Below are 27,606 nucleotides of genomic sequence, written 5' to 3' on the forward strand. Positions count from 1 at the left end.
TTGATGACACTGTTCCCGTTTTGGGTTTTTTTTTGTTAAGCAAATGTGCTCTATCTACTGTAATTCTTAATCACTGTAACTTTTTTGGACAGTACGCATGTTTAGAGAGGCTGTAGGATTTAGAAAGGTCAGGAGTCACTCCATAAATTTTCAATGTAAACAAAAAAAATCGTTGGATTTCAAACAATTTAATGGGTATCACTCTCAAAATCCGTATGACATTTTGGTCCCGCTCTCACGGATAAGCGAGAGCCCACTATAGAACCAAGTATTAAACAAGTTTTTTAGTGCACTTTTAAAAGTCTTAAAGTGAGAACTTTCTGTTGAAATTCTTATAGAAGCTCTTAAGATCCTTAAGGGTGCGCCACTTTACTTATAGTAATCTCAGTGATGGAACCAAGAGTGTTATAAGCAAATAAAAAGATTTTTGGTTCTATAGTGCCTTACTCAAGGAATTATACAAGACTATATTAACCCATTCCTTACCATGGTATTATACATCATACGCAAATTCAGTGATATTTGATGATTTATTTCTGGGACATTTTTATCCGAATTGCTGTCGGGAATGGATTTTTAGTAACGTTAGTTATTCAATTACTTGAGAAAAATAGTCCAACAGAGATGAAAATACATTTTGTTATTATTTTCTTGCTTCGCGGAAGATCATGCAAAATTTTTGCTCAAAATGGCAGACAGAAAATACGACATCCCGTCGAATTTGTTAAAATTGGCCTCTTTCCTCTTTCCTGATTTGAATTCTAGTTGCCAATTTCTTTTCTTGGATAGTTACTCCATCTAAACCAGAGGTGTGCAAGAAACCGTTGAAACCGAATTAACGTCAAATGAAACATGTATGTCAATGGTCAAAACGCTACTATAACAAACTTATTTTGACGTTAATTCGGTTTCAACGGTTTCTTGCACACCTCTGATCTAAACCAATAGAGTTTGTAATGAATTAATGCACAGAATTTAAATTCAGTGACCGTTAAGACGTGTGTTTGACAGAGGCTCCCCGCGCCCCCATATGAGATAAAAATTTTTTCTTTTCAAAAAATTCATCTACACTCTTAGAAAAGTTTAGACATGATTACTAATGTATAATAGTAGAATAGGATATTATTGCCATATTAATTTAAAATGATTACAATAATCATAAAATATTTTTTTCATAACAATTTTATTAGTAATAAGAACGAAAGGCAATATTTAGGTAGATAAGTTATGGCAATTATTTCATATAGATTTCACAAAATATTACAAGGTTGTGTTAATTAAATAAAATTGATAATTGCAACTAATATCAGTAACGAATTTCATTTAGTCATAACTACCAATATAAATACATGAGCCTATATTTTTATATAGTTCTGTCAACTTTTGCAAGAGTTACGCAGGGTTATTCAACTTATTCTGGTCAACTATTTCATTTAGTTACCCGAACTACATATGAAGTTGGGTCTATATTTACTATATTTTATAGTTCTAATAACTGCATATGAGCTTCTCCTAAGTAATTTTTTCTAAGAGTGTACTAATCTGTAGGAAACTAATCCCAAAATATGAACATTCTATCTCAAGTATTTCTGGTACATTGACTGAATGGGTTAAAAAAAAATGCTTCTTGGGTCTGTTGGACTTTCTAAGGTTAGATGTAAGACGTTTCACAATTTTTGTTTAGCGGTTTAATTTTTATTGTGGATATTCAGTCCGTGAAAAGTGTCTCGTCGTTAAAGGGTTAAGGAACATAAACATATAACCAACAATTATGCGTTTTATTAACAGCGGTGCTTTTGTTTTTCTGTTTATTAAATCTGTAAAAATGAAATAATAAGCAATAGTTTTTTTTTAAACTTTTTTCTTTAAATGTCATAAGCAGAAACTTATTTTCCACGAAAGAAAAACTTTGGCACTTTAAAGTATTTTTGCAATGCCAAAGATTGAAAGTGAGAGATGAAAAGATTTCCGGGGTAGCTATAGAATTTCTTGCTTTTGACAATGGATAATTCAGAATTCTCAGGCTTTTATAAAAATTGAATTGAAATTCTTCATTTCTCTTCTAAAGTTCCATAGAGAAATATTTGTGGAAAAGTGTAAAAATACCAACACAAAATTAAATATTTTTTTCTTCTTGCTGGGCCCTACATATAATATAGTAAAGGAAGGCTGGTTTTCAGGCTTCGCACATACTCTGGCTTAAAACAATTCATATTTTTTCCAAATTCTTTTAATGAATCTGACCTATGGCAATATATTTTAATCTTACGTCACACATTTCCTGAAAAAAAAATCAAGTCAGATTCACTAAATGACAATGGGAAAAATATTAAGTGTTCGAAGCCAAAGTATATGCCAAACCTCAAAAACTTTCCCTATACTATATTTTATCTATAGTCTGTGCATTTAGAATAGTAAGAATTTTTAGGTATTTTCAACAATGTTAAAACAACATATCCAACAATATTAGAATCCTTGGATTAAAGGAAACATAAAATGCAAAATACATTTTCGAGGAAATTTTTGTTTATGAAAAAGCTTTTCAATAACTTATATGCCATTGTTGTAATTCTTGAGACTTTGTTGTTGAAGAAAATTGTTTAAAAAAGATGCAATAAAAGCAAACCTTACGAGAATTTCCACAAACTTGGCATATTTGCAGAAGTTTTGTATAAAACAATCTCTTGTCCTAATTCCACAACTTTTGTTGTATTTGTTCCGCATTATACCGCAGTCCTTTTAAGACTTTTTTAAAAAAGGTTAAATAAACAACACAAAACCAAAAGGTGAATTATGAATTAATTGTCAAAATACGTCTTTTTAGAAATGAATTAATGAATAGTATATATTTTATTTGGAAAATAAAGGATGAAATAATCTCTAGTGAAGATATGAGTTAAAGAGACAGTTAATAGATAATAAATCACTTTTTCAATTATTGTTCATATTCTACAAAAAAATATATCGCTCCTTGGAAATTACAAGGAACTAACTCATTTTCAGCCATTTTTGATTAGATAGCATAAAGGATTCAATTTGGTGTAAATCATGTAAATAAGGTAAAGTGCCCTCGAGTCGACCGGTTCCTCGACTCGACCGGTGGTCAATATTTGAATGCTTTCATGGTGAATTTCTATAAAATTATCACTGATTCGTATTTATTTATGGAATAATTGACCTATTAATGTTAGATCATACGCCAAATATTAGTGCAAATATAAATAAATTGAATAAATAACTCTACCGGTCGAATGGAGGAACCGGTCGACTTGAGGGCACTTTACCTTAATTATCTGAATTTAATGTCTGAAACAAAAATAATTTATTTCTTTTCTATTGGTCTGAGCATTAATATAAACATTGAAAATTTCATATATCAAGTGATGGATAAATTTTCCTTAAATTAAAATGGCGAGAGATCAACTTGCTTGAGTTAGTCCCTTGTTTCACGAATGTGTGAACAAAAATCTTTATTGTGCCCCTTTACTTCAAACAAAATTATGCAAGCACTCAAAAAGAATTAATTTTTAAAAATATTTCTAATAACGAAATTTTTTGACTTACATATCATCCGAAAATTTAATAAATTCTTTTTTTTAAGTGCACTAAAAACTCAAAATCGCAAAAAAATTGAGTTAGCTTCTCGTATTTTCTAAAGAGCGATATAAAGCTCATGATTTATTTTGTTTTTCCACTTACAAAATCAAGCAATCAAATAATTATGGCTCCAACACACCTTTTAGATCAAGATAATTTCAGGAAATCAAAATTTATTATCCTTGTGTGATGCTTAAAAGAGGAAAAAGAGTGCGAAAGAGTGGGATTGACTTACAGTAGACTCTCGCTTAATCGGCTCTTTTTCAATCGGGCGAAAATTTTTTTTTGATAATCTCACGTTTAATTATGAAGCTAATTCGCTCAAATTCGCTGTAGTTCTTCCTATTTTATCGTGATTCTTTATAATTGAGCGCTTTTAGTAGAATTTACAAAGGCTTTGACGCTCAATTCTATCGCTAAACCGGATGACATTTTGCCCCATATTCCCAAATGAGAGAGAGTCTACTGTAAAACTGTTTTGAGGGATCTTTTGAGAGATTTATGAATCGGTTCAAATCGGTTGAGAACCGGTAAACGGTAAATGATGCGAAAGTACTTTTGCGGTATAGCATCTAAGTCACGAGTTCGAACATTTCGCAAAGCCTGGGACCCTTTGCCACCCCTTTTTTTATCAAAAATTATGAAATTGTCTTGCAGCATGTAACTGCGGTTCCAAAAGAGTTCAACCACATCATTTTCTCACTTTACCAATAAATTTGTTAAGGTCCTTTGCTTTGGGGGATTTCAATTATTATTAAATGCCCGAGAAACAAATAGAATTACAGGCCAATAAATCTAAAATTTGTGATTTGTTGATTTTGTGCAAATAGAAAAACTGTCTTTTATAACAAATTATTTACAGAAGAACTATTAGGAGTGCCCACTCTCAAAGTCAATAAAAGATTGAGACTTTGAGACAAAGAGATCTCTTGGAGTTATGAGTCATACATTCTTTTCATCTGCTCCCAAGCTAAAGCATAAGCTTAAGCTTAGGGGCAAACCGATGGGAATTTAAATTTACCCTGCACTTTGCGGCATGCTATAAGAGCTATTAAAACTGAAAATGATACGGAATTTGCTGAAGCCCGTCTCACCCTTTCGACATCACGCGTGGGTTAAGAATTTTGTGTGGGTTTCGCATATCAAATTGCTTATAGTCTCCCTTCCCTTCGACATGTTCTCTAACGCCAGAGTCCAATGGAATGCCCTTCCCAGCTGGACACTAAAAACTGCACGCACAGTAGTGATCCATTGGGAGCACTAAAAAGCTGAGTCACTACATGAAATTGATGGGGACAATCTAGAAAAACTCCCTATCGGAGTGATATTTTGCCGGCGAGTCTTTGATAAGGACCGTAGTGCAAGAGAGAGATAAGTTTTGTGGCTCATGATTCATTGCTTTCACGAGGTTTTGTAGTTGCTCAATTAGCCAAAAAGTACCAGAGAATTACGTTAATGCTAATGGCTAGAGATTTGTTGATAAGGGGCTCTAATTATGGGTAAAGGAAAGGACTGAAAGTGCCTAAAATGTTACCCGGAAAATAGTACCTTTGTATTTCCTTGGTTTATCCAGAATCAACTCAACTTCTCCCAGTAGTCTCTCGCCTGGGTGTACCACATCATTGGGATTGCTGAATTTAATGTTGCAGGAATACGACATTGCAGAATTTGAGCTGTAAATGGATTAGAATAGAGAAAATTCAATTAAAAATTATGTCGTGATCAATAAACTAAATACCCATAACAATTAGTGTTTGTTACTCGAGTCACAAAGAATGCGCTATGCTATTAATAGATGCTACTTCTCTGACTTTACTGAAAGTTTAACTACTTTGCAAAATGACTTATTTTCTTCCCCTTGAACCTCACAGTCAATCAGCAGACTTTTAATGCTTTGCCAAAATATCAGAAAATCCCTTTATCTGCCCAAAAAACTATCCAGATAAAAAATAAACTTCCTCACCGTCAGTGTTTTGGATTTTGCCACAAAAAGACCGAATCAGCTATTTTTTCTCACTTTTCACTTGAAGGCACTTATTTTACCATAGTCACCAATTCGACAACAATACACCGAGTATCTCCACAACAGAAATTTAATGGAATAAGCAGAGAAATAAATTGAATTTGAGGAGGAAATTAGAGAAGAAGTGAACTCGGGAGGACGGAAATTCGAGACAAAAATTATGACGAAATCACTCCCATTCTGGTGGTTCCATAAGAAAATCTGCAGAAATCAGAAAGTCTCTGCAGATTTAACACGGTGGTATCTAAAGAGATGGCGCCAAAAAATAAGAAGTTTCTAGTGGAAAATGGTAATTTTTAGAGAATTATTATGCAAAATTTACGATTATTCCAGGAAGTTTTCTTGCCGGTATTGACAAAATTGAAGAAAATTCACTTTCCAATCCATTGCAGGGCTTTTACAAAGACGTGAAATAAAAAGAGCTAAAATTTTGTTCTACAAAAAATGAACGTGGAGCTGCGGAGTTGTCTTGATTTGTCTGACGATTTTTATATCTTTTTTAAACTTTTGTAAATTATTGTCCTTTGCAAAGGTAATTTTAGAAATCATTTAACGTTTTAAAGGATATTAAGCCAGGTTATAAAAACTATGGGCTTGAGGATTCACTTAGAACTCTAGCTGAATGGATTCTGAATTTCTGAATATCACAAGTGTAACAGACATTTTCAAATTCGATAAACGTCAATTTCCCCTGTAGAAAATTCTAATTTGTAAACATCGTAAACATCCCTTAGCTCACAAAATAATGCTTTTTTAGAAGGAATTACCAGGAAAACCATAGCAAAATGACTACAGATTGGTACGTAAAACTCAAGAGGATATTCCGGTGAAGCTTTTTTTCTTAATTGGATATATATTTTGGCAGGCATTGTATTGAAAAGGTGCCGGTGGAAGTGACACCACTGACCAGGGTGGATTCTACGGAAGTTCATCCGCTGAAGCAGATGACAGTAACTGTAGGGCTCCATTAGATTCCCAAAAAATAGGAAATCATATTTAATATAGAATTGGATGATTTCAGGTGCTGGAAAGCAAGGGAACAAGGAATAGGAAGTCATCCAGCAGTTCTGCAATGGGAATTCTTGATCCTCTGAGCCAAGCATTCGATGGCTCGGATCCCCTGAGTCAGTTTGCAAGGCAAGCATCTCTGGAAGTGGATCCACTGTCCCAGATAGCGGCAGAGTATGAGCTGAGTGCAAGTGGGGTCATGAAGGCAGATTCTCCCCTCGAAGAGGCTATTGAACCATGGAGTTCCCGGAGATCAGCAATTCTCAGCAAGTACACTACAGCAGAACGGCTGTCCATTGTGACGAGCTTTGTGTCAGGAAATGAGTCAAGTAAGGGCATGAAAGGGAAATTCCCTTAATATGTGACTATACGGTAAAAAATTTCTGCAGATAAGGGAAAAGCTCATAATTTTGACCATAGTTTCTTATTTTGGACAAAGGGGTAACTGATATTGAGAAACCCTCGTCAATTGTCCGAGAAACGCTTCGTGAAACCCGAGAAACCCACTTTTTGCATCGCGAAACTCGAGAAACCCAAAAATTGCATCGCGAAACCCGAGAAACCCACTTTTTGCATCGCGAAACCCGGGAAACCCACTTTTTGCATCGCGAAACCCGAGAAACCCACTTTTTGCATCGCGAAACCCGGGAAACCCACTTTTTGCATCGCGAAACCCGAGAAACCCACTTTTTGCATCGCGAAACCCGAGAAACCCACTTTTTGCATCGCGAAACCCGAGAAACCCAAAAATTGCATCGCGAAACCCGAGAAACCCAATTTCTGCATCGCGAAACCCGAGAAACCCACTTTTTGCGTCGCGGAACCCGAGAAACCCACTTTTTGCATCGCGAAACCCGAGAAACCAGAAACCCTTGTCAGAAAAAATGGGAATGAGTTACCCCTTGTTTTGGACACTTTGAGGATAAAATTGGACACTAAAAATAAATTGATTGAAATCATGGATTTTTATTCCAATACTTGATGAATAATTAATTCCATCTAAATACTTGATCTTTTCGGAAGATTTTAACACTAAATACGTTAAATTTTGAATATGATTTGAGTTAAAATTTTTTTTGTTCAAAATTCAGTGTGAGCAATTGCTTACGAGAAATACAGTAGACTCTCACTCAATCGGCTCTTTTTCAATCGGGCGTCAAATTTTGTTGACAATTTTCACGTTTAATTATAAAGCTAATTCGCTCAAATTCGCTGTAGTTCTTCCTATTTTATCGTGATTCTTTATAATTGAGCGCTTTTTGTGGAATTTACAAAGGCTTTGACGCCCAAATCTATCGATAAACCGGATGACATTTCGCCCCATATTCCCGATTGAGAGAGTGTCTACTGTATGACAGAACTTCGTATTTACTTCAGTCTTATTTAGCTGTGATGATGTACTAACAATGTTTCTTCGCTTTTTTTGAGTGATATTATTGAATATTCATTGAAAATTGTGTTGATTCACGTTAGTGGTGATTTTTAAATTCGATATAAAGTGAGATTTGCCTTGTGAATTAGATTTTTCGTGTGAAAATGTGAAATTTTTTAAAACATTTACCAGTGGGGTGATACTCCTTATTTTGGACAGGTGTTTTTCTCACGAAATTTCGTGAAGTTTTAGCTTTTGTGATGACTAGGTTGGACAAATGCCTGGAGAAACAAAGGAGCATCATCTCTACGAAAGAGATGTAGCGAGAAATGCCTTGAAAGGCTCCCGGAAAGGCCAGGGAATGAGCGAATCCGCACGTACTTGGAGTACCGAAGTCAACTCACTTTATTGAATGATATGGAAAGCTTCCGGGCTTCTTGCGACATTCTACGTAAGATTAGTTCATGAAATGAAGAGCAATCGGCATCCTGTTGAGACGGATTTGCTGTCCAAATTTACAGCCAAGTTGTCCAAATTAATAACCAAGTTGTCCAAAATAACAGTCAAATTCACCTCTACATATCAATTCATTTTTAAACGTATTAAAACTAATTTTAGTAAAAATAAGACTATAAATAGCTTGCCAAGTTTCTAAACAACCCTTCTGAAAAGAGAGTAACAAAAAAAGTCAATTAGTATTGAAAATATCGCACTTCCAACTTGGAACATCGATGCTTATAAGCAGACTGTCCAAATTTATGAGCCTTTACCCTATTTGTTCCAAAAATTAGCTCGTCCAGGACACCATAAATTTTTGGCACAATCTTGTTCATTTTACGAGATTCAAAAAGATAATCAATATTAGTAACGAATTTGTTCCAAAACGTAGCTCTTCCACGGACACCGAAAATTTTTGGAATAAATTTCTACCTTCCAGGAGAAACAAAAAAATACCCAATATTAGTAACAAATTTGTTCCAAAAAATAGCTCGTCTAGTATAAAATCGTATCCCTCCTCTCACACTCAGTCACTCGTCACCAACGAAGCGAGGAGGACGCCAAATCTGTGGCAATTTTCGTGCAACATGGTTTTACTTTTTTAATTCGAGATTCTCTTCCCTTTCTGCTGCCAGCACTCGCATACGATTTCGTCATGCACGCGTCTGTATAAAACACTCTCAAGTAGATTTTTATTTGATGTTCCTTATGAACTTTCGCTATTGAAATCCATCTCGACTGAAGTATAGGCCTAAACTGTAAGACGGAATCTTTTACACGAATTTTTTCCTGAGAATGGAACAAAAAGATTCCCCATATGAGTAACAATTTCGTTCCAAAAATTACCTCGTCCACGGACACTGAAAATTTTTGGAACAAATATGTTAGAGATGTAGGAATAATATTGTTATAATAAAGTGTACCAATTTGTTACTGACAAGTGGGAACAAAACAGCCGAGTGCAATAAATTCTATTCCAACTTTCAGGAACAAATTTGTATAAAACGAAGTCAACTTAAATTTGTAGACATTCCACCGTATCAAAACGGTTCCAAAAGAAAACTCTTAACAATATTTCGTAACAAAAGTGTAAAGAAAACTTTTTGGAACAAATAAATATCATCTCTAGGTACAAATTGATTCCAAAAAAATTTGTTCCAAGGAAAACTTGTTCCAATATTTTGGTCAGTGTCCAAAAAATTCTACCGTGTTACTCTTGCAATCCTTAATAAATTCCAGTTAAAGCCCAAACCACAATGACTGAGAAGGTAAAGCATCGCCTGGAGCAACTGGATGACTTTACAGATGCCGCTTATCACATGCAAGATGTTAGTCAACAGGAATACGTATCGAGGATTGAGCAATTAAATCTGGAATTGGTTCAGGCTTGGAACAATGATCATCGTGTCACTGCCCTCAAAATTGCCATCCAATGTTCTAAGCTCCTGGCCGATACGTCAGTCATGCAATTCTATCCTAGCCAATTTGTCCTTATCACAGATATCCTGGATATTTTTGGAAAGTTGGTTTACGATAGACTGAAAGTCAAGGCAGGGTATATAAGGTAAATTGATAAAAGTCTGGGATGTGCTTCTTGAGCAAACTAAATAAAATTTTCAGACCTGGAAGCACCAATCCAGCAGCTCTTCCAGACAACTTTACTCCAGATATGGTACCAGAAATGGCCAAGGAGACTTGCCTAAATTGGTTTTACAAGATAGCTTCGATAAGAGAACTCCTACCACGATTTTATGTTGAAGCAGCAATTCTCAAGTGTTACAGCTTCCTCACGTCCACGGAGTTCAATCTCGCCCTGCTTCGTCTTACTCGGATAATTCGTGGAATTGGTGATCCTCTGGTGTCCATTTATGCTCGTTGCTATCTCTGTCGCGTAGGAATGACTGTAACATCCGATAGAGAGTACATCAAGGAGAACCTGACTGATCTCTTCACGGTCTATCATACAGTAAGATAATCCCACTGTCTTTCATTACTCCTCCTAATTCCCAACATTTCGGCAGATGTTCAGCCCAAGATTGAAGAACGAACTTACAAGACAACGCCTAGAGATGCCCACATACCTCAGTCTCTACATTCCAGCCCTGGACTGGATCATGCAGGGAATGGCTGTTCATACCCCAGAGCCGGTTCTCGATGAGATCTTAGACAAATGCCTGGGACAGAAGAACAATGGGCTGCTCCTAAACTCCGTTATGGCATCTTTCAGTTGTAACTTTTTAGCCAAACGTGCTACAAAACTCCTCCGTGCTATTGCTGACAATGCCTCAGCTGAAGACTTTCCTCAAGCTCAGCTACTCCGTGCCCTGGGTTCGTGCCTCGTGATGGCAACTCAGGTCCCTGATGAGAAGCAGCAAGTTTGGGTGGAGGCTATGAAGCTCATTGGAGAACTTAAAGTTCCGGGACAATTTATCCTGGCAATTGAATCATGGGCAGAATTTACGAGCAGCTCCTATAATTTGAGCCATGTGGCGGCGATTCTAGAAGATTTGTTGACGCATATGGGACAGAATCGTGTCTTTGAGCAACACTACGCAGAGATGCAGGTCGTGGTGGACAAAATCGTGTGCAATAGCAAGGATTTGGAAGGATTGCTAACTCTGGTAATTATTGTTTTTTTTTTTTCTTAGTAATCAGCTTATTTAATTTTATTGAGTTTATAGGCATTTTTAGCATTAATATTGATGCATATTGAAAATGTTAAGTTCTATTTTGTTCATGTCCTTCAAACAGGTTTAATCCAAGATTGTCTCGCAATAACTTTCAGAAATATTGGCTAGTATTTTGATAAAAATTAAAGGTCTTAAGTAAGAATTGCAAATCGGGATATCAACAGACATTCTCCTGATTTAACCCTTTAAGGACGAGAAGCTTTCCGCTGAGCGAAATTCAACGAAATCAAGTTTCCCTCGATATTTTAACCTAAATAAGAGATTTACGGTTAAAAAGAAATTTTTTCATCCCTAGAAGTCCTGGAAAACTATGGGTCTTATATGACCCAATCGTCCTTAAAGGTAAAAAAGCACAAAATTTTCCAGACGACTAGTTTATTCGTTTGCTCTGTTATTTTTGAAAGATAAGTAACTTGAATATATTTGTAATAATAAAAAATATTTGGAGTACGAGTGAAAATTAAAACGATCAAAAATTAATTTTTAACCAAAGAGCCACCTCACTCTTGAGGATCGCAAAATCGGTCAACGGGCGCATATGGCCAATGTCGTCGCGTGCCTATATAATCTCAATAATAATAATAATAATAATTTTTAAAAATCTCATTCAGTTTTTGGTCTCAAAGACTCTTGAAGACTTGTACACAAAAACAATAATTTTTATGAAAAAATGTATTAATTTATTTCATTTTTAATTTTTATGATATTCATCGAAACAATTGCGAGTACTGGTAACACAGAGATAAATGTCGCATGCCTCAGAAATACAATTGGTCTTATAATCCTCTTTTCTGATAGCACCATGTGCATGAATTTTTTTTTTCCATTTTTGAAGTCATGTACAAGAGTAAAAAGATATAAATTTACAACATATACGCAGAAGTATCTTATAAATTATCAAAAAACTACCTTCTTCAGTCAGTATTGCACTAGAAAATCTCAGCTAATTGATATATCACACAATATTACACGAATAATTAACTATTTTGCGCCCACATAAACAAAAACATGAAACATTCTAACCTCAAATCTTAAAAAATCCACTAGAGACGAATTCGGTGTTTCTTACCTTTAGGGACGATTGGGTCATATATGACCCATGAAAATTATGAAGCTTTCTTGAAAATACCAATAAACTATAATTTTTACTTTGTTGAGAAATATTATGTATAGTTATTATAATTTCTAGTCCCAAGAGGTTTTTGCTTAAAAAATTTGAAATATTAAAAATATTAAAATTCAAGCACCAACGTGAAAATTTGAAAATTCGTTATTTTTGAGCTCAAATATTTTTATATAGCAAATAGCTGGAGATTTTCAAAAAATATCCTAGATTCCTACATCTTTCTACTTTGTGATTTGGTAAAAACATTAGAAAGAAATAACTTCAGGTAGTCAGGAAAAATTATTTTCTCTATAGGACACGGGTGACCCAGTCGTCCTTAAAGGGTTAACCCAATTTTCGGTGTGATTTTTTTCATAATCACAGCTATTGTAATCCTCTAATTTGGTGATCGGTTTGATATTTCTAATTTACAGAGCGAGTTCGAAAATTTCCAACAGTTATTTTAAGATTCGGCCAATCGGCGCACAGTGGGGCAGAATATCCAAAAACCTGGCAAAAAATGTTTTATGGCATTTTTCCATTCTGAATGACTATAGTATGACTTATTTTCGAATAATTGTGCGGAATTAACACTTAATTGTTAAATTTTTTATCTTAGTATTACAAGAAAAATATTTATTTTTTAGTATGAAGACCTTAGAATTTTGTTTTGTAAAAATCTTGCTTTTGCAATTTTATGATCATTTCGAACCTTAGCTCTTTGTTCCAAGGAGAATATACTATTTTAAGTGGTAAATCCTATCACGTTATCCTTTTCGAGGCATTAATGATAATCAAGGATTTTAGAGAAAAAATTGGAACATTACCGGATAAATGATGAGATATGGATGTTATTTATTCTAAAAAAAATGGACCTCAAGTTTTCCTCTACACTAAGGTACTTTTTGCAAGCATCCAGCCATTTTCTATATAGTAAATTTTTAAGCTAAAAAATGCCGAAGTTTTAAATCCTCGAATTGAAAATTGATTTTAATTATTTTTTATGCTTCCAATTTTTTTTAAGCAAAATCGTTTTGGAAAAAGAAACTACAATACTCAAACATAATATTTTTCATTAAAGTGAAAATTTATCATTCATTAGTATTGTCAGAAAAATTAGTTACATTTTTGGGCTATATTTGTCTCTATTGCTCATAGAGGCAAAAAATAAACCGAATCAGACTCTGTTGGATTTCCTAAGGTTAGATGTGAGACCTTTTACCAATTTTGTCTATCGGTTTCATTTTTATTGCTGATTAAAATTAAAATTTAATTTAATTTTCAAATGGCCATTATATCTGGTTCTAAATGACAGAATTTGAAAAATTTTGATGTATTGGAAAGCTCTCGTGGAGTACTACAACCCTTTTGACACTCCAAGTTCCGATTATTCGAAATATCGACTTTGAAAAATTGATTTCAAATATTTCGAAAACTAGACGATGCTTTTTCTTTAAATTTTAGTAAGGGAAGTGTACCACGGATCGGAATGTTAAGAGACGTGCTCCATATTTAGTTGAATAAATGAGTTCCAAAACACTGTTTGGCATTTTTTTACATGCCAATTGATATATTAGTGATCCATTTAACCATTTTCGTTTATTGACACTTTTGCCAATTACGGAAATTAATAATATATAGGTGTAATTGTAACGACGCAATGTGTTCCGCGGATCGGAAGGGACTTAATCAGGTGTTCCACGGATCGGAAGGGGGTGAGCCACGGATCGGCAGACGTTTTTGATGAGGATTCTCCTGCTTACTTGGCATCTAAATCATTCTACAAGGCTTCATTGAAGCTTCTTTGTCATTCTTACACTCTGTGCACTATGTACTCACATGATACAACTTCTAAAATTGTTAAATTTAATGAAACTCACTAGTAAATTGTTCTATCACAACAAAAACATCTAATAATGGCTGTGAAGATGACAGCTGAGCGCACTGAGCGCAATTTTCCACGAAAAAAATGTGCCGATTCGAGGAACAGATGAAAGAAAACGTACTTGTACGCAAAAAATAATTTATTTTCAATATTCCTTGCCGAAACAATTGAAAAAGTGTATTGATAGTGAAATTAGAGTCTCTTAATATTAATTTTTTAATTACCACAGATTTGTAAATCATTTTAATCAAAGATAATTCCTCATATTTTTGCAGACAAATTCTCACGTGAAATATTAAGAAAGTGATGAATAGCGGATTTTTTGCTAAGACTCTGATACAGTGATTCAATAAATAGGTAAATAATAGCAATTTTGTTTGAAACTCGACGTGAAAATTGCTTCTGTAGATTAAATATGAACTAACGTGATGCATCTTGCTAAAGAAAGTTACTAAAATACAGTGAATAATTTTCAAAAGCACATTTTATTTTGGGGTTCCGATACGCGGAACAACCTTCCGATCCGAGGAACACTGACGATCGCTGGTACATTTACCTTATATTGTAGATAAGATCGAGACCTTTCCAACGGTGGGTCGCACTCTCACTCTGCCCCCGATGTTCTCTGACCCGAGCTATAATAAAAAATATCTTCACCGGACTTTATTTTTGGTGTTTATTAAGCGATTTCGGTGAAATTTCAGTATACAGTAGACTCTCTCTCAATCGGGCATATGGGGCAAAATGTCATCCAAATTATCGAGAGATTCGGGCGTCAAAGTCATTGCAAATTACACAAAAAAATATTCAATTATAAAGAATCAAGATAAGAGCCGATTGAGCGAGAGTCTACTGTATATATTATATACGTGGGTCGCATCCGTTCCAACTCCATATCGAACTTGACCATATCGGATTACTACATCGTACGTGGCCGAAGTCTATCTCTAATGTTTATGAACCGATTTTAATCAACTTTCTTTTTCTTTTGTTGGCCTTGTGTACTCAAAATATTTAAAATATGAAATGACCAGTGCTAAGCCCAGATAAGCTTATGGTAGCTGAGATTCTTTACAGACGACTTCGAAGAGCGTACAACTTGGGGTCCTTGCAACTCGTAATACTTGAAAATTCGATATTAAATTGAATTTTGGGCGTAAAGAATCGCGTCGAGCCAATGTTATCCGTTTCAGTCTCTGAGAAAAGTTTGCTCGACACGATTCTTTACCCACAAAATTCAATTCACTGTCGAATTTTCAAGTATTTCCAGTTGCAAAGGCTCCGAGTTGCACGCATTTCGAGGTCGCTTAAAAAGGATCTCAGCTACCATATCCTTATCTGGGATTATCTGACTGGAAATGATAATCACCTTAACATTTTTCACGATACTCTACCTTATGCTCGAAATTTTAAATTACAATCGAATTCGTATGGGTTCCGTTCGTGCCACAAGAATTTCCGAAGTGTATTAATTAGAATCTCAAGAACTATAAGAATATCTGATATTTTAACTAGCCATTTTAGAATTGTATTTTTTTTTAATTGGTCATTTTTTCTTTAAATTACTTTAAATTACTATGGAATTAAATTTGTCTATAAATCACCACAAAACCATCTTGAAGTTGAAAATTGCTTAAGAAGAGGGGGTCTCAAAAGTCTTTAACCTTTTAATTAATGAATTGAACAAAACGGGTGAAAATAAGGCTTTTGATCTTGAATAATTCAAGATGGCGAATTAATCGGTGAAAGGTGTCTGAGGACGAAATGAACAGCTGGACTATCTACATAAGGTAATGTCATTTGAGGAGGGGTCATCGAAGACCGGAAGTCGATATCTCTTACGGTTTGAATTTTATATGGGTCAAAAGACTGAAAAAGTGCAAAAAATAGTATTTTTAAATTAGGGCTATTACCCTTACTTTACCGATTCACCGCCAATTATGACCGATGCAGTCGGGTTCAGAATTAAAATATCTTTCAAAAATGTCCAAATTTAACCAAATTTGTTGAAAATTAGACCCTCCAGGGTGGTTCACCTTTGACCTTGAATAATTCAAGATGGCGAATTAAGCGGTGAAAGGTGTCTAAGGACGAAATGTTCAGCTCGACTAACTACAAAATATATCCGAAAATCATTGAAATCGGTGGGGCCAATTTTTTGCAATGTCAAAAAAACATGTTTTTGGAGGGATAGAAGGGTACTTTGGTGAAGTTATTTCTCTAGAGCATGCTGACTTGTCGGGGGGCACCGAAGACCGGAAGTCAATATCTCTTACCGTTTAGCAGCCAGGATGATGAGAATTTGAAAATAATATGGATTGTGAAAACTGCTTTCTCTTGGAGTTCGAGCAGTTAAAATCAATTCTGCATCGAGATGAATCCAGTAAAAGCAAATTTTCTCTCTCATAGCTACAAAATATCTTATTGTATCGTTGCACAATAAACAGAATATGGTAAATAATAATATTAACATTTTAAATTGCATGCTTCCAGGACAATTTCATGCCTGTCCTGGATCTCTTTCAGAAAGAGTCTGTGAAAATGGACGTTTGTCGGAATATTATGATGGTGTACAAAGATAAAATCGAGGGAAAAACTAATGATCCTGTCACTACAAATGCTCTTATGTACATCTGTCGGGTGCTCAATGACTCCGTCAAGTGAGTTCTAGATTGTTCTTTTAAATTGCTATTTTCTGCTTTACTGAATTTTATATTTTTCAGCGCTTTGACCGTGGAGGACGAAAGACGCCAAATTGGGGGTTTAATCAGTCACATGATAAAGCAAGTTGATTTTGGGCGAGACTTTGAGTCTCAACTGGCATTTTATGTAGATGCCCGGGCTGCATTTCTAAATCTGGACACAGTTTATGCTACTCTCATTCACTGTGTCAATAATTTAGCCATGGAGACTAGGAGAATGATCCGTGGCCAGCATTCGCGAAAGACTGCAGCTTTTGTAAGAGCCTGTGCAGCTTATTGCTTTATCACGATTCCAAGCATTGTGGCAGTGGCCACAAGGATGGATCTCTACTTGGTGTCTGGAAGCGTGGCCCTGCAGAATTTGTGCCTGGGTCAAGCAGATTCCTGCCTAGAAGCTGCAATAGAACTGATTCCAGAACTTCCAGCTGTCGTGGAAGTCGATGGGAAGCTCAAGAGCACAGAAAATTATCTTACAGGCTACATTGGATCCCTTCTATCTACTTTAATCATTGTCCCAGATAGTCCAGACAGGGGTGTTCTCTTCCTCCTGAGACTCCTTCTGGACAAACTCAAACTTTACCAGTTTGACGAAGCTCATTCCCAGTGCGAAGCTACTCTCACTAATATCTACTTAAGTGTCCTGGATATGCTGTCGACAGCAGCTCAGGATTCTTACCCCTATCACATTCCCGGAATTGTGTCAAATGATGAGCTGTATGGTTCCGATCCCAAGTTCATCCATGAAATTGATGGGTTGAGCAGCAAAATTGCCGATCAAATTCTAATTAATCTGAAGATCTTGGCTGACAAAGGCCAATTCAAGGTACAGAGCAATCTAGCACTGGAACTTTTTACTCGCATCGTTAGGGGCACGGATATCACAAGAGACAAGCAATTCACTCTGGCAGTGAATCTGTGGAATTTAGTAACGAAGAACAAGGCTCTTTTGGATGGAAAGGCCCTAATGGGAGTTCTGGGAATTGTTGAACAGACGAGGAAGGCACACGGGAATACAGTTTTGGGGAAGCGTCTCGAAGAGTTGGTGATGCGCATGAGAAATAAATTGTAACAATGTAACTCACCAATAAAATTATTAGTTAGGAATAATTATACGAGTTTTCATTGGTTCTCAGCTCTTTATGTATAACCAATTTGATAATAAATTTATTAGAAAAAAATAAACAAAGGATTTTTTAATATACAAATACCAAATCCCTTACAATATGTTTTTTTATTCCTGAATCAGAAATGGAATAATTTAATTTTAAAAGAATTAAAGTTTACTCTATAATAATTTAATATTCCAGGAAATCCTTTTCCAGTGAGTTTACTTTAAGTTCTCGGAACCTGTGGTAGAAAATTAAAATGAAGTTTTCCGCAAAATGTGTTGGAAACTTCTCGTTTTATTTTGCGGTTTTGTATTTATTTCAAGTCATGCATTTGCACATTTATTGCAAAACTTTAAGTAAGGATTTAAAATGCAAAATATTTTATAATATAGTTCACTTTTTAATTTAGAATTTAGGTACAGGAAAAATTATTATTATAAATATTTCAAAATAGATTTTTGTCTCTAATTTTCTTATAAGGTGTCTTGTTTTCTAGGTACGTAATGATTTTCTATTGATTTAAAAAACTGATTAATAAATCTTCAGAAAACCAAGCCAGATTTGAGACTTGGTCTAAGTCAATATAACTTTAAAGCGTTTAATGAATAAACTAAGATTCTTTTATCTCTTATCTCTTTCGCGTCACACTTTTATTCAGCAGATGAATTCATGTAAATTTGAGTTTTTCCTAATGCTTTATGATCAAATAGTTCAGAGAGGAAAAAAAAATTCCATTGCGTGAAAACTCGGAAAAACTTCGGGTCATATATGACCCTATTGTCGGCAAGGGAAGTATACATACCATTTTCAAAATCTATATCACGGGTTTTCTAAGAGTTTTTTTTTGCTTTAAGTTATTAATTTGGCCAGAACCATGGCAAACTGGATTGTCTTGATGAACACTGTACTCCTGGAGTTCAAGGAATCTTCCTGGCAATCCCTTGAACAGCCACTGTCACAATTTTTTGAGTGGTATTTGGCAAAAATAAACTTATCTACAATCTACATACAGTACAGTAGAGTCTTCTAAATTCGAACGCTCGGGGGGTATTTTTGACATTTCTCACCTCCCAAATTCGAACGATTTTTTCAAAACTAACGAAATTTGTGTGAGATTAAATTGTACTTTGAATCAAATTCTCGTACTTTCTCGCAAGTTTTTGTGGTAACATACTTCCTTTTCATTTTACACGACTATAATGTATGTAAACATTCAGGAAGAAGCACATAAATATGATTTTCATTCACCTAGAATACGGACCTTCTAACATAACCTCACAATTGACATTTTGAATCCAAACGGCGTTCGAATTTGAGAGATTCAGATTTGAGAGACTCTACTGTAGGTAGACTGTCGCTTATCCGTGAGAGCGGTACCAAAATGTCATACGGATTTTGAGTCATACCCATCAAATTGTTTGAAATCCAACGATTTTTTGTTTACATTGAAAATTTATGGAGTGAATCCTGACCTGACTGAATCCGGCAGTCTCTCTAAACATGCGTACTGTCCAAAAAAGTTACAGTGAGTAAGAATTACAGTAGATAGAGCACATTTGCTTAATAAAAAAAACCCAAAACGGGAACAATGTGTCATCAAAATTTTGAAAATTCAACTGTCTCACGGATTTTTTTATGTCACCCGGAAAAAGAGTCCACGGATAAGCGAGAGTCTACTGTATTTATTCACACACAATACAATTGCACAATATGGGGCGCTTGCAGAATACTCTAATTGCAAAATATGTTATAATTCATCAGATATAAGGTGAAATGTCCAGGAGCAAGATATCCCACCTGCATTTCACAAAGAAAAACAATGTCCCAACTACATTTCGCTGTAGGATTGGCACGAAAACACTTTCATAAACTTTTACCCTTGCCGACAATAGACATGACGGAAAATAGAACATTCCGTCGAATTGGTTTTTTGATTTGAATTCTGGTAACCAATTTGTTTTCTTGGATAGTTACTCTATCTAAATAAATACTAAATCAATAGAGTTTGTGACGAATTATTGTACAAAATTTAAATTCAGTGACTGTTTAGACAACAGCTCCCCGCGCAGGCATTAGATTTTTTTCTTTTGAAAACAATAATCTATTAATCCGTAAGGAAATAATTCCAAAATATGAACGAACACTCTTATCTCTAGTATTTCTAGTACATTGACTGAATGGGTTAAGTTTTTCTCAAGGAAAGTCTCCAAAAATCAAGTCGCAATGATTGAATTTTTAAATTCTTTTTTTAATGAAATTTCAGAAAACGCAGTTTAAATGTTGTACTTATACTTTGCTTAACAATTTGACTTAAATGTTTTATTAAAGTTGAAAAAAAAGGTAGAGAAAATGTGTTGTTTTTTAGTCCTTTTTGCCCGCTTATAACCCCTTAATTCACTAAAATAAATTGATGTCTTTTGGATGATAAGGGAGACTGGGGAGATTTGGGACACTTTTTCATGTTTTGACTTTGAGACAGAATTCCAAAAAATGACGATACTTTATTACAATTTCAGGCGGTCTATAGGATAGGGAAGACTGGGGCAAAATTTGTCAAAACGAAAATTTCAATATTCACTATTTTCTAAAATGAAAGAGACTGAGACTTGAATTTTTTATTATAGATAGGCTTCATGAATCTTCTTAAACTCACAAAGTTTCAAGGGATTCGAGGAAGGATTATGTAAAATAAAAAATAACGAAATGTTGAGCCCTAATTTTGGAATATTTAGAAAATATCAATTCCGATTAGCTCAATGTAAGCACATTTCTCGTTAAAATAGAGAAAAATTATCTTTGACAAAGTTGTAGAGGTAGAGGAATAAATTTCCTATAAAAAAAAGAGTCTATTTGATATTTTTAACGTTTGCGAGAGTAAAACGTCACAAATTATCCGAAGACTGGCAAAATTTGCTCCAGAAATTTTGAAAATCTCCACAAAATCGACTTTTAGAAAATGATTGGAAAATCACATTTCTTTCGAGATAGAGGAAAATAGTCTTCTGCAATGTTGTAGAGCAGTAAATTTCCTATAAGTATATGCTCATTATAACTTGACGCTTTGTCCCAAACCTTCCCGATTTGAGGCAGTATGGGACGGAAAAGGGGATGTTTGGGACGCATTTTTTCGCATAATTTGCATTATTGGAGCATGCTAATTAATTTTAAGTACTAGATTAAAAATATTTCTGACAGAAATAAAAATGTCTAATCTTTTATTTCATTCTTAGAAATTAATATCAATCTTATTTGCAAATAGAGTCATTTTTTGTCAATCATTTATTTAATGTATTTTCTTCTTATTCGCCATCCTAGCTTTCTTTGCTTTTTTATTCTAAATATTGGAATCATCATCATCGAATTCCTCAGGCACGTAGATTCTCTTAACGTGCCTACGATTGAGTAGCGGTTAAATCACATTTATTTCAATAATTAATGAAAAATCGTCTCGTCCCATATACTACCCCTGTCCCAAACTCCCCGGTCTCCCCTATATACTCACTCACAGAAAAAAATCGAGAATGATGTCCTTCTCCTTTTGTGGAAAAACATAAATAAAATAGTGCTTTTCAAAAAAAAAAGTTCAAGACGGATAATATAACTAACCTGAAGTTTCATATTCGAATTTTTCACTAAACAACTGAACTTTATCACTAAACACGATTCACTGCAATTATTGGTTCATTCTTGTCTGAAGAATTGTTCAGCGAACTTTATGAACACTCTGAAGAACAATAAAAAAACACACGTGAATTAGGCAAACTCGATTTGATTTTTGAGCTTGCTTTACTTTCTTTTTAGAAAAATGCTCTACACGTCCTTTTTGTCAGTATTCCTCCGTCAGATAAAATAAACTGACTTAATAGAACCCCTATAGCAGCATAAGGAAGTTAGAATTCAGAGAATTCTGACAAATTAAAACAAGAGTGATATTTTAAAGTTTTACAAATATATTTATTCGAAAAGAATTCAGACATGAATAAGTGTAAAATTAAATGCAGATGGCTTAATTCAGCTATCGAGAGTGTACATTTATTTGAAGTTGCATAAGAGACTGAGTTTTTTGGTCTTGAGAAGTTCCTGCAATTCTTCCAAGGATCGCGTTTCAGTGAGACAAATTATTAAATAAAAATAAAAAACAAACAAAAATCAATGAAAAAAATCAGCCAATTTGCAGAAAATAAATCCAGCAAAAAAAGTCACAGAACAAATGATTTATCATACATTTTTATTATCCACTTTAAAATTTAGTCATTCTCAGAGTCATCTTCGAAAAAATCATGCTTTTATAGAAGATTTTACTGATTCGTTGGCCCCAAACTTTTTCTGGATTGCACCAAAAATTTTTCTCCCTCTCTCCTCTACACCCTCCTTTTCAAGCAATCCACATAGAATGGGAATGATAACTTTTTTGTTCATCTTCTTCTTCTGACTTTAACCACGGAGGGGCCATCGTATTCGTAACAAAAATAAATAACAGATGGAATAAACAAGAGTAAAATAGAAAGATACATGAATTTCCGAAGGATTATGGTACATTTTTATCATCATTATCCCATTCACTTTTGTATCAAATAATGCTTCTCTCTAAAAAAAAAAAAAAGATTTAAATAACTTAAGAATAGAATCATAAGTTTTCATCCTTTTTTAAAGTGTTACTTTTTTTTTCTTAAAATTCGACAAGCTCTTGGTAATTGTTCTATTTGTTTTTTTTTTCTTCTTCCTTTCATCCTTCACGTTTATAATCATCTTAAGTTAAAAATACACTGAAAGTCTCTTCTATGTAAAAATTGATCTTGTGCTTAAAAGATTTCATTGAAATATATTGTGTCTTTTGAGAGTTGTATTATTTTCCTTTTTTTATCTCTTGTATTATTATCGTCTTATAAAAAAGTCCTTAAGTATTGAACAAGAAAACATACACAAAATATATTAGGAAATGTTTTCAATTAAATTTTCTGGCAATGTACCGTGTTTAAAGCATTTTCTTCTCACTTCATTTTAAAGATAAAAATGTATTTCTTGCTTTTTTTTCTCAAATTTATTTGTTGTCCATTTCATTCTTCTCTGTATTGTTTCTTTTTTTTTTGTTATTTCTAATTGAAATATCTTTCGTCCCTTTTGCTGTAAATGTGTGTTTGATAGTTAGTGTATAAATTGAACAAAGAAAAAAAGTAAAAGGTCTTATAAAGTTATAATAGATGTAAAATACCGCTTAAATTGAGATGAAATGCAGAACTGATGTTTTTAGGATTAATTTTCCACATTCATTATTTTTCACTTTTTTTTCTCTTTAAATATTAGAATTACTTGTTACGAAATAAACAAATAATCTACACGTTGTTCACTGTTCATCGTTTGCTTTTTGTATCTTTTTTTTCCTATCCTTTTAAAAAGTTTATTTGCAAAGTTACAGTTATCAACTAAAAAAAAACATATAAATTAAAAAAAAATTGAGACGGCAATGCTTTCTACTTGATTTTTTTTTTACCTTTTATACTCAATACATTATATTTAATTTAGTATATACTGTGACATATACCACTGTTAATTTCTTAAGTTCATTGTAACCTAACAATAGTAGCAATGCATGTTTTCTGTTTTCTTCACCAAATTCTCTACCATTGTTTTATTCATCATGTTATCCACTTTTTTTTTTAATAATTTATAATACCAAATTTAATGCCTGATTATCTCATTTGTTTTCTGCGCTTTTTTACTATCTTGTCTTCACTACGACTGATGATTTTTCTTTTAAACATTATATTCTCATTCAATATTTTATAAGCTGTCACTATTAATTTTACAAATTCATTCATGAAAAATAACTTTTAATAATGTGTAAGTAATATATATTTATCTTCATTATGCCGTAATTCAAAGTAATATATTTATATTTTTTTCCTTATAGCAATTATTACAAAGTCTGCAATGCAATGTGTTTTCTCCGCATTTATTCCTTTATTCTGCCATTCTCTTCCAATTTTTTTTTACTTTTTTTTTAAATTTAATAGTAAATATTGTATGCTGATGATGTGTTGTTGCTGTTTTTTTTTACTCAAAAATTTTAATTTGCTTTTTACTCTGTATGATTATTTTCCACCATGTTTTTTTTTCTTGTCAATTTATATTAAGATTTTTTTTTATCTTCTTATTTTGGGATTGTGTCTATTAAGATGAAACAATTACACTTACTTAATGCTTATACTAATAATTTATTTTTTATTCTTTTTTTATTATTTTTTATTAATCTTATAATTATAATTAATTAGGATTAAAACACCTAAATTACGATACGTCCTGGTCTTCGACGTCCTGAATTTGTTCCTTTTGCTCTCCTTCACCTGATAATTCAAAAAAAAAAAAAAGAAAACCACATTCAAAAATTTGTTTTTTATACCCCTATCTCAGTGTTTCTTTAATTTAAATATATTTCCAAGTTTAATTGTTTTTCAATATATTTGATCATGAAAATAAACACTCTAGTACAATTACTAAAATAACTACGATTGATTTTACACGGAACATAAATTTAAAAACGATTATATCTGTACAATTTTTATAGCTTGCGTGTGATGCAAATTTTAATTATCGAAAAGATGGATTAACATTCAATTCAATTTAGTCAAGCATTATCGAGATAGATTGTGGCGGAAAAAAATATAGTATCCCTAGTCGACTGCAAAATGTTCAAAGTTTTAAATAAGTTTTACAGTGCCCGCTTTGTAATCCGGATGGATTTTTTGAATTTGTGCAACGTCTCAAAAATATTATAAGGTTTTTTTTTGTAGAATTAGAATAAAAGTTTTAAAAAAGATTAAAAAGACCTGCACAGTAGGTACAAAATATGCTCGTCAAATGATCATTTTACGAACAATGTTTGTGAAAAAAGTACAAAATTTTACGAACTTGTTTGTGGATTACACGATTCACGATCATTTCGTAACTCCCCCATAGGAATTCACAAACATTTACGAACATTTTTACAAAATATTTTTTTTCTGTGCGGGATTATACATCTGATGGGATTATTCGAACATAGTTTTGCATTTTTGCCTACAATTGCGGACCAATTTGTGAAATAATTCTTGAAATACGCCCTAAATGTATACTATTACTTGAAAATGTATACTATTATGTGACAATTATGTTGGAAAACACTTTATGGTTATTTATCAGAAAAAAAATTATTTATTTTATCAAGGTAATTTTTTGAATATCCTAACAATGTATTGAAGAACTGATACCAAAAAGTAATATTTAGGGTAAGTGTGCCGAATTCCGGCCAGCTTGCAATTTCGGCCACCTTTTTTGTTCCTCGAATTTCCATGAACGTTTAGATTTTACGTACTCTAGACATTATACCGTCGTTGCGGGTGACTTTGCACTCGGGGGGTGACTTTGCACTCGGGGGGTGACTTTGCACTCGGGGGGTGACTTTGCACTCGGGGGGTGACTTTGCACTCTGCTGTTCGTGAGACTTTGAACAATTCTAGCACTTATTGATAGTCTTCGCCGATCCGGTCTACCATATCAAAGTATATAGGGATATGTTAAGTACCAATTAAGGTACAATGATCCTCAAAAGGATTCTTGTAGTTTCAGTAATAGTCAATGAAATCCTAGTATAGGTATTTTGTCAAAAAACTACTCCGCGAAAAAGTTATCTGAAGATGCAATTCCAAAACCGATTTCAGAGAAGTAAATTGCCCAAATCTATTCTAAATTTATCTGGCTAGAATAATCCACTTCGATTTTGTTCATTATTTTTATTAAAATATTTTTTTTTCACTACAATCTTCCTAAGAACGCATGATTTATATTATAAAAATGCATGTAATGGTCTTTCTTAAGCTTTATTATAGAAGTATTAATATAGTAATAGTAATATTTATTTAATCACAAAAATAGGGTTCATCCCTCTTACAATTGTGATAAAGAAAAAAGAAAAACAAGTTAAAAAACAGCAGCAAAAAAAAGGGAAAAAGAAAAATAAAAGAACAATTTACAATAGTATAAGAAAGGTAAATGAAAATTAAATAAGAAAAAAAAATCCAATATGTGTTCTCTTAAGATTCAGCCTGAAAAAAGCGTCGGATGCCATCTGCAGACCTACGCAGATCACTTGGAACGGAGTTAAAAATAACTACGCCCTTTACAAATAATGACCGGTAAAGACAGTCACTCCTGACCTTAGGCACTATGAGTCCCCGAACCCTGGCCGAGCCCCCCCCTAACCAGAAGACTCGATAGGTACTGAGGACACCCAAATATTAACAAATTAAATAGAAAGAGCACAGCTCTTAAGTTTAAGTGTGAAGTAAGGTCACAGCCAATGAATACATTTCTATGGGGAGTGATATGGTCCCGGCGATTTAAGCCGCAGATATACCTGACACAATTATTGAAAGAAACTGTTAGACGACGGATGGTGTCACTATCCGCCGAAAAGAAGAGTTCTGCTCCGTAGTTAAAGAAAGGAAGAAGAAGCGCTCTCGCGAGGAGCAAGCGAGTGTCATAAGGTGTGATGTCCCGGAAGCGTCGAAGGGTGTACAAAGAATAGTTCATCTTACGGCAAATTGATGTGGCATGATCTGACCAAGACAAAGAGGAATTGAAGATTACACAAAGGTTTTTTACCTGATCAACAAAGGGAATAATTTCTCCGTGAAGGAGTAGAGGATAAAAATCAAAAGAAGCTGTTCTCTTATAAATAACGATGGCTTGAGACTTTTTCGGGTTTAAAAGCAAACCATTCGAAGACGCCCAGTGCTCAATATTAGAAAGGTTGGAATTCATATGTTCAAAGGCGCCCAAGGGACTGGTAGGATCACCATCCACATAAATTTGAAGGTCATCTGCATAGAGATGGAATAGGCAATTTAACAAAATTGAAGGTAAATCATTGATGAAAAGGGAGAATAAAAGAGGGCCGAGTATTGAACCTTGGCCAATGCCTTTGCTTAGAAATGCAGGTGGTGAATTATTGTTACCAAATTTTACAATTTGTGACCTACCAACAAAGTAGGATTGAATAAGGGCAACAGCGGAAGAAGAAAATTTGAAGAGACTACACAACTTGTAGCAAAGGAGGTTGTGAGGAAGACTATCAAAGCCCTTAGTAAAATCTAGAAGAACTAGAATCACAAAACGACCACGGTCAATAGCTGAAGAAATGTCATAATTTACCTTGAGAAGTGCGGAGGTGGTACTGTGACCTTTTCGGAAACCCGATTGAAAATCACAGAGAAAGCCATTGTCAGTCAGATGTTGAGAGATTTGTTCATGCAGAATAAATTCAAAAGCTTTTGAAAGGACAGGGAGAAGGCTAATAGGTCTAAAGTCAGAAGGAGATTTGGGATTAGAAATTTTGGGAATTGGAACCACAAGGGCCCGCTTCCAAGTATCCGGGTAAGTTGAACTTGTAAGGATGTGATTGAAGATATTAGTGAGCACTGGAGTGATCACCGGGAGAAGAATTTTTAAGAAGTCAAGGGAAACGCCATCACACCCAACGGCACTTGACCTGACACGGGAGATAGCATGAACGACGTCCGCTTGCGAGACGCAGCTAAAGCTAAAACCCTCCCAGAGCGCGAGAGGAAGAGAAGGGGAAG

At 34.1% G+C, this 27,606-nt stretch overlaps 3 protein-coding genes across 3 annotated transcripts in view; 1 reads left to right on the forward strand and 2 right to left on the reverse strand.

The window, feature by feature from the left end:
• Positions 1-5,798, reverse strand: part of LOC129805063 (uncharacterized) — a 28,063-nt gene extending 22,265 nt beyond the window's left edge. Inside the window, exons 1-2 of the mRNA XM_055852895.1 lie at positions 5,561-5,798; positions 5,146-5,270 (exon numbers count right to left, since the gene is read on the reverse strand). Of these exons, the coding sequence (XP_055708870.1) occupies positions 5,146-5,257 (112 nt within the window). The 5' untranslated portion in view covers positions 5,258-5,270; positions 5,561-5,798. The remainder of the gene's footprint in view (positions 1-5,145; positions 5,271-5,560) is intronic.
• A 502-nt stretch (positions 5,799-6,300) lies between these two features.
• LOC129801778 (VPS35 endosomal protein sorting factor-like) lies at positions 6,301-18,066 on the forward strand. Its single transcript, XM_055847098.1, has 8 exons — positions 6,301-6,419; positions 6,486-6,576; positions 6,642-6,957; positions 9,738-10,062; positions 10,119-10,464; positions 10,520-11,119; positions 16,672-16,838; positions 16,902-18,066. Exons 1-8 carry the CDS (start codon positions 6,406-6,408, stop codon positions 17,947-17,949), a joined length of 2,907 nt encoding a protein of 968 aa, XP_055703073.1. The 5' UTR covers positions 6,301-6,405; the 3' UTR covers positions 17,950-18,066.
• A 3,855-nt stretch (positions 18,067-21,921) lies between these two features.
• Positions 21,922-27,606, reverse strand: part of LOC129801794 (14-3-3 protein epsilon) — a 38,607-nt gene continuing 32,922 nt past the window's right edge. The window contains exon 5 of the mRNA XM_055847135.1: positions 21,922-24,333. Coding sequence (XP_055703110.1) covers positions 24,278-24,333 — 56 coding nt within the window. The 3' untranslated portion in view covers positions 21,922-24,277. The remainder of the gene's footprint in view (positions 24,334-27,606) is intronic.

Source organism: Phlebotomus papatasi, chromosome 1 (assembly GCF_024763615.1).
Source record: "Phlebotomus papatasi isolate M1 chromosome 1, Ppap_2.1, whole genome shotgun sequence".
NCBI lineage: Eukaryota > Metazoa > Arthropoda > Insecta > Diptera > Psychodidae > Phlebotomus > Phlebotomus papatasi.

Excerpts from the sequence above, each read along its gene's own strand:
- LOC129801778 (XM_055847098.1), top strand. Across the intron at positions 6,577-6,641 it reads TGAAGCAGATGACAGTAACT|GTGCTGGAAAGCAAGGGAAC; the intron begins GTAGGGCTCCAT and ends GGATGATTTCAG. Across the intron at positions 10,063-10,118 it reads GTCAAGGCAGGGTATATAAG|ACCTGGAAGCACCAATCCAG; the intron begins GTAAATTGATAA and ends TAAAATTTTCAG.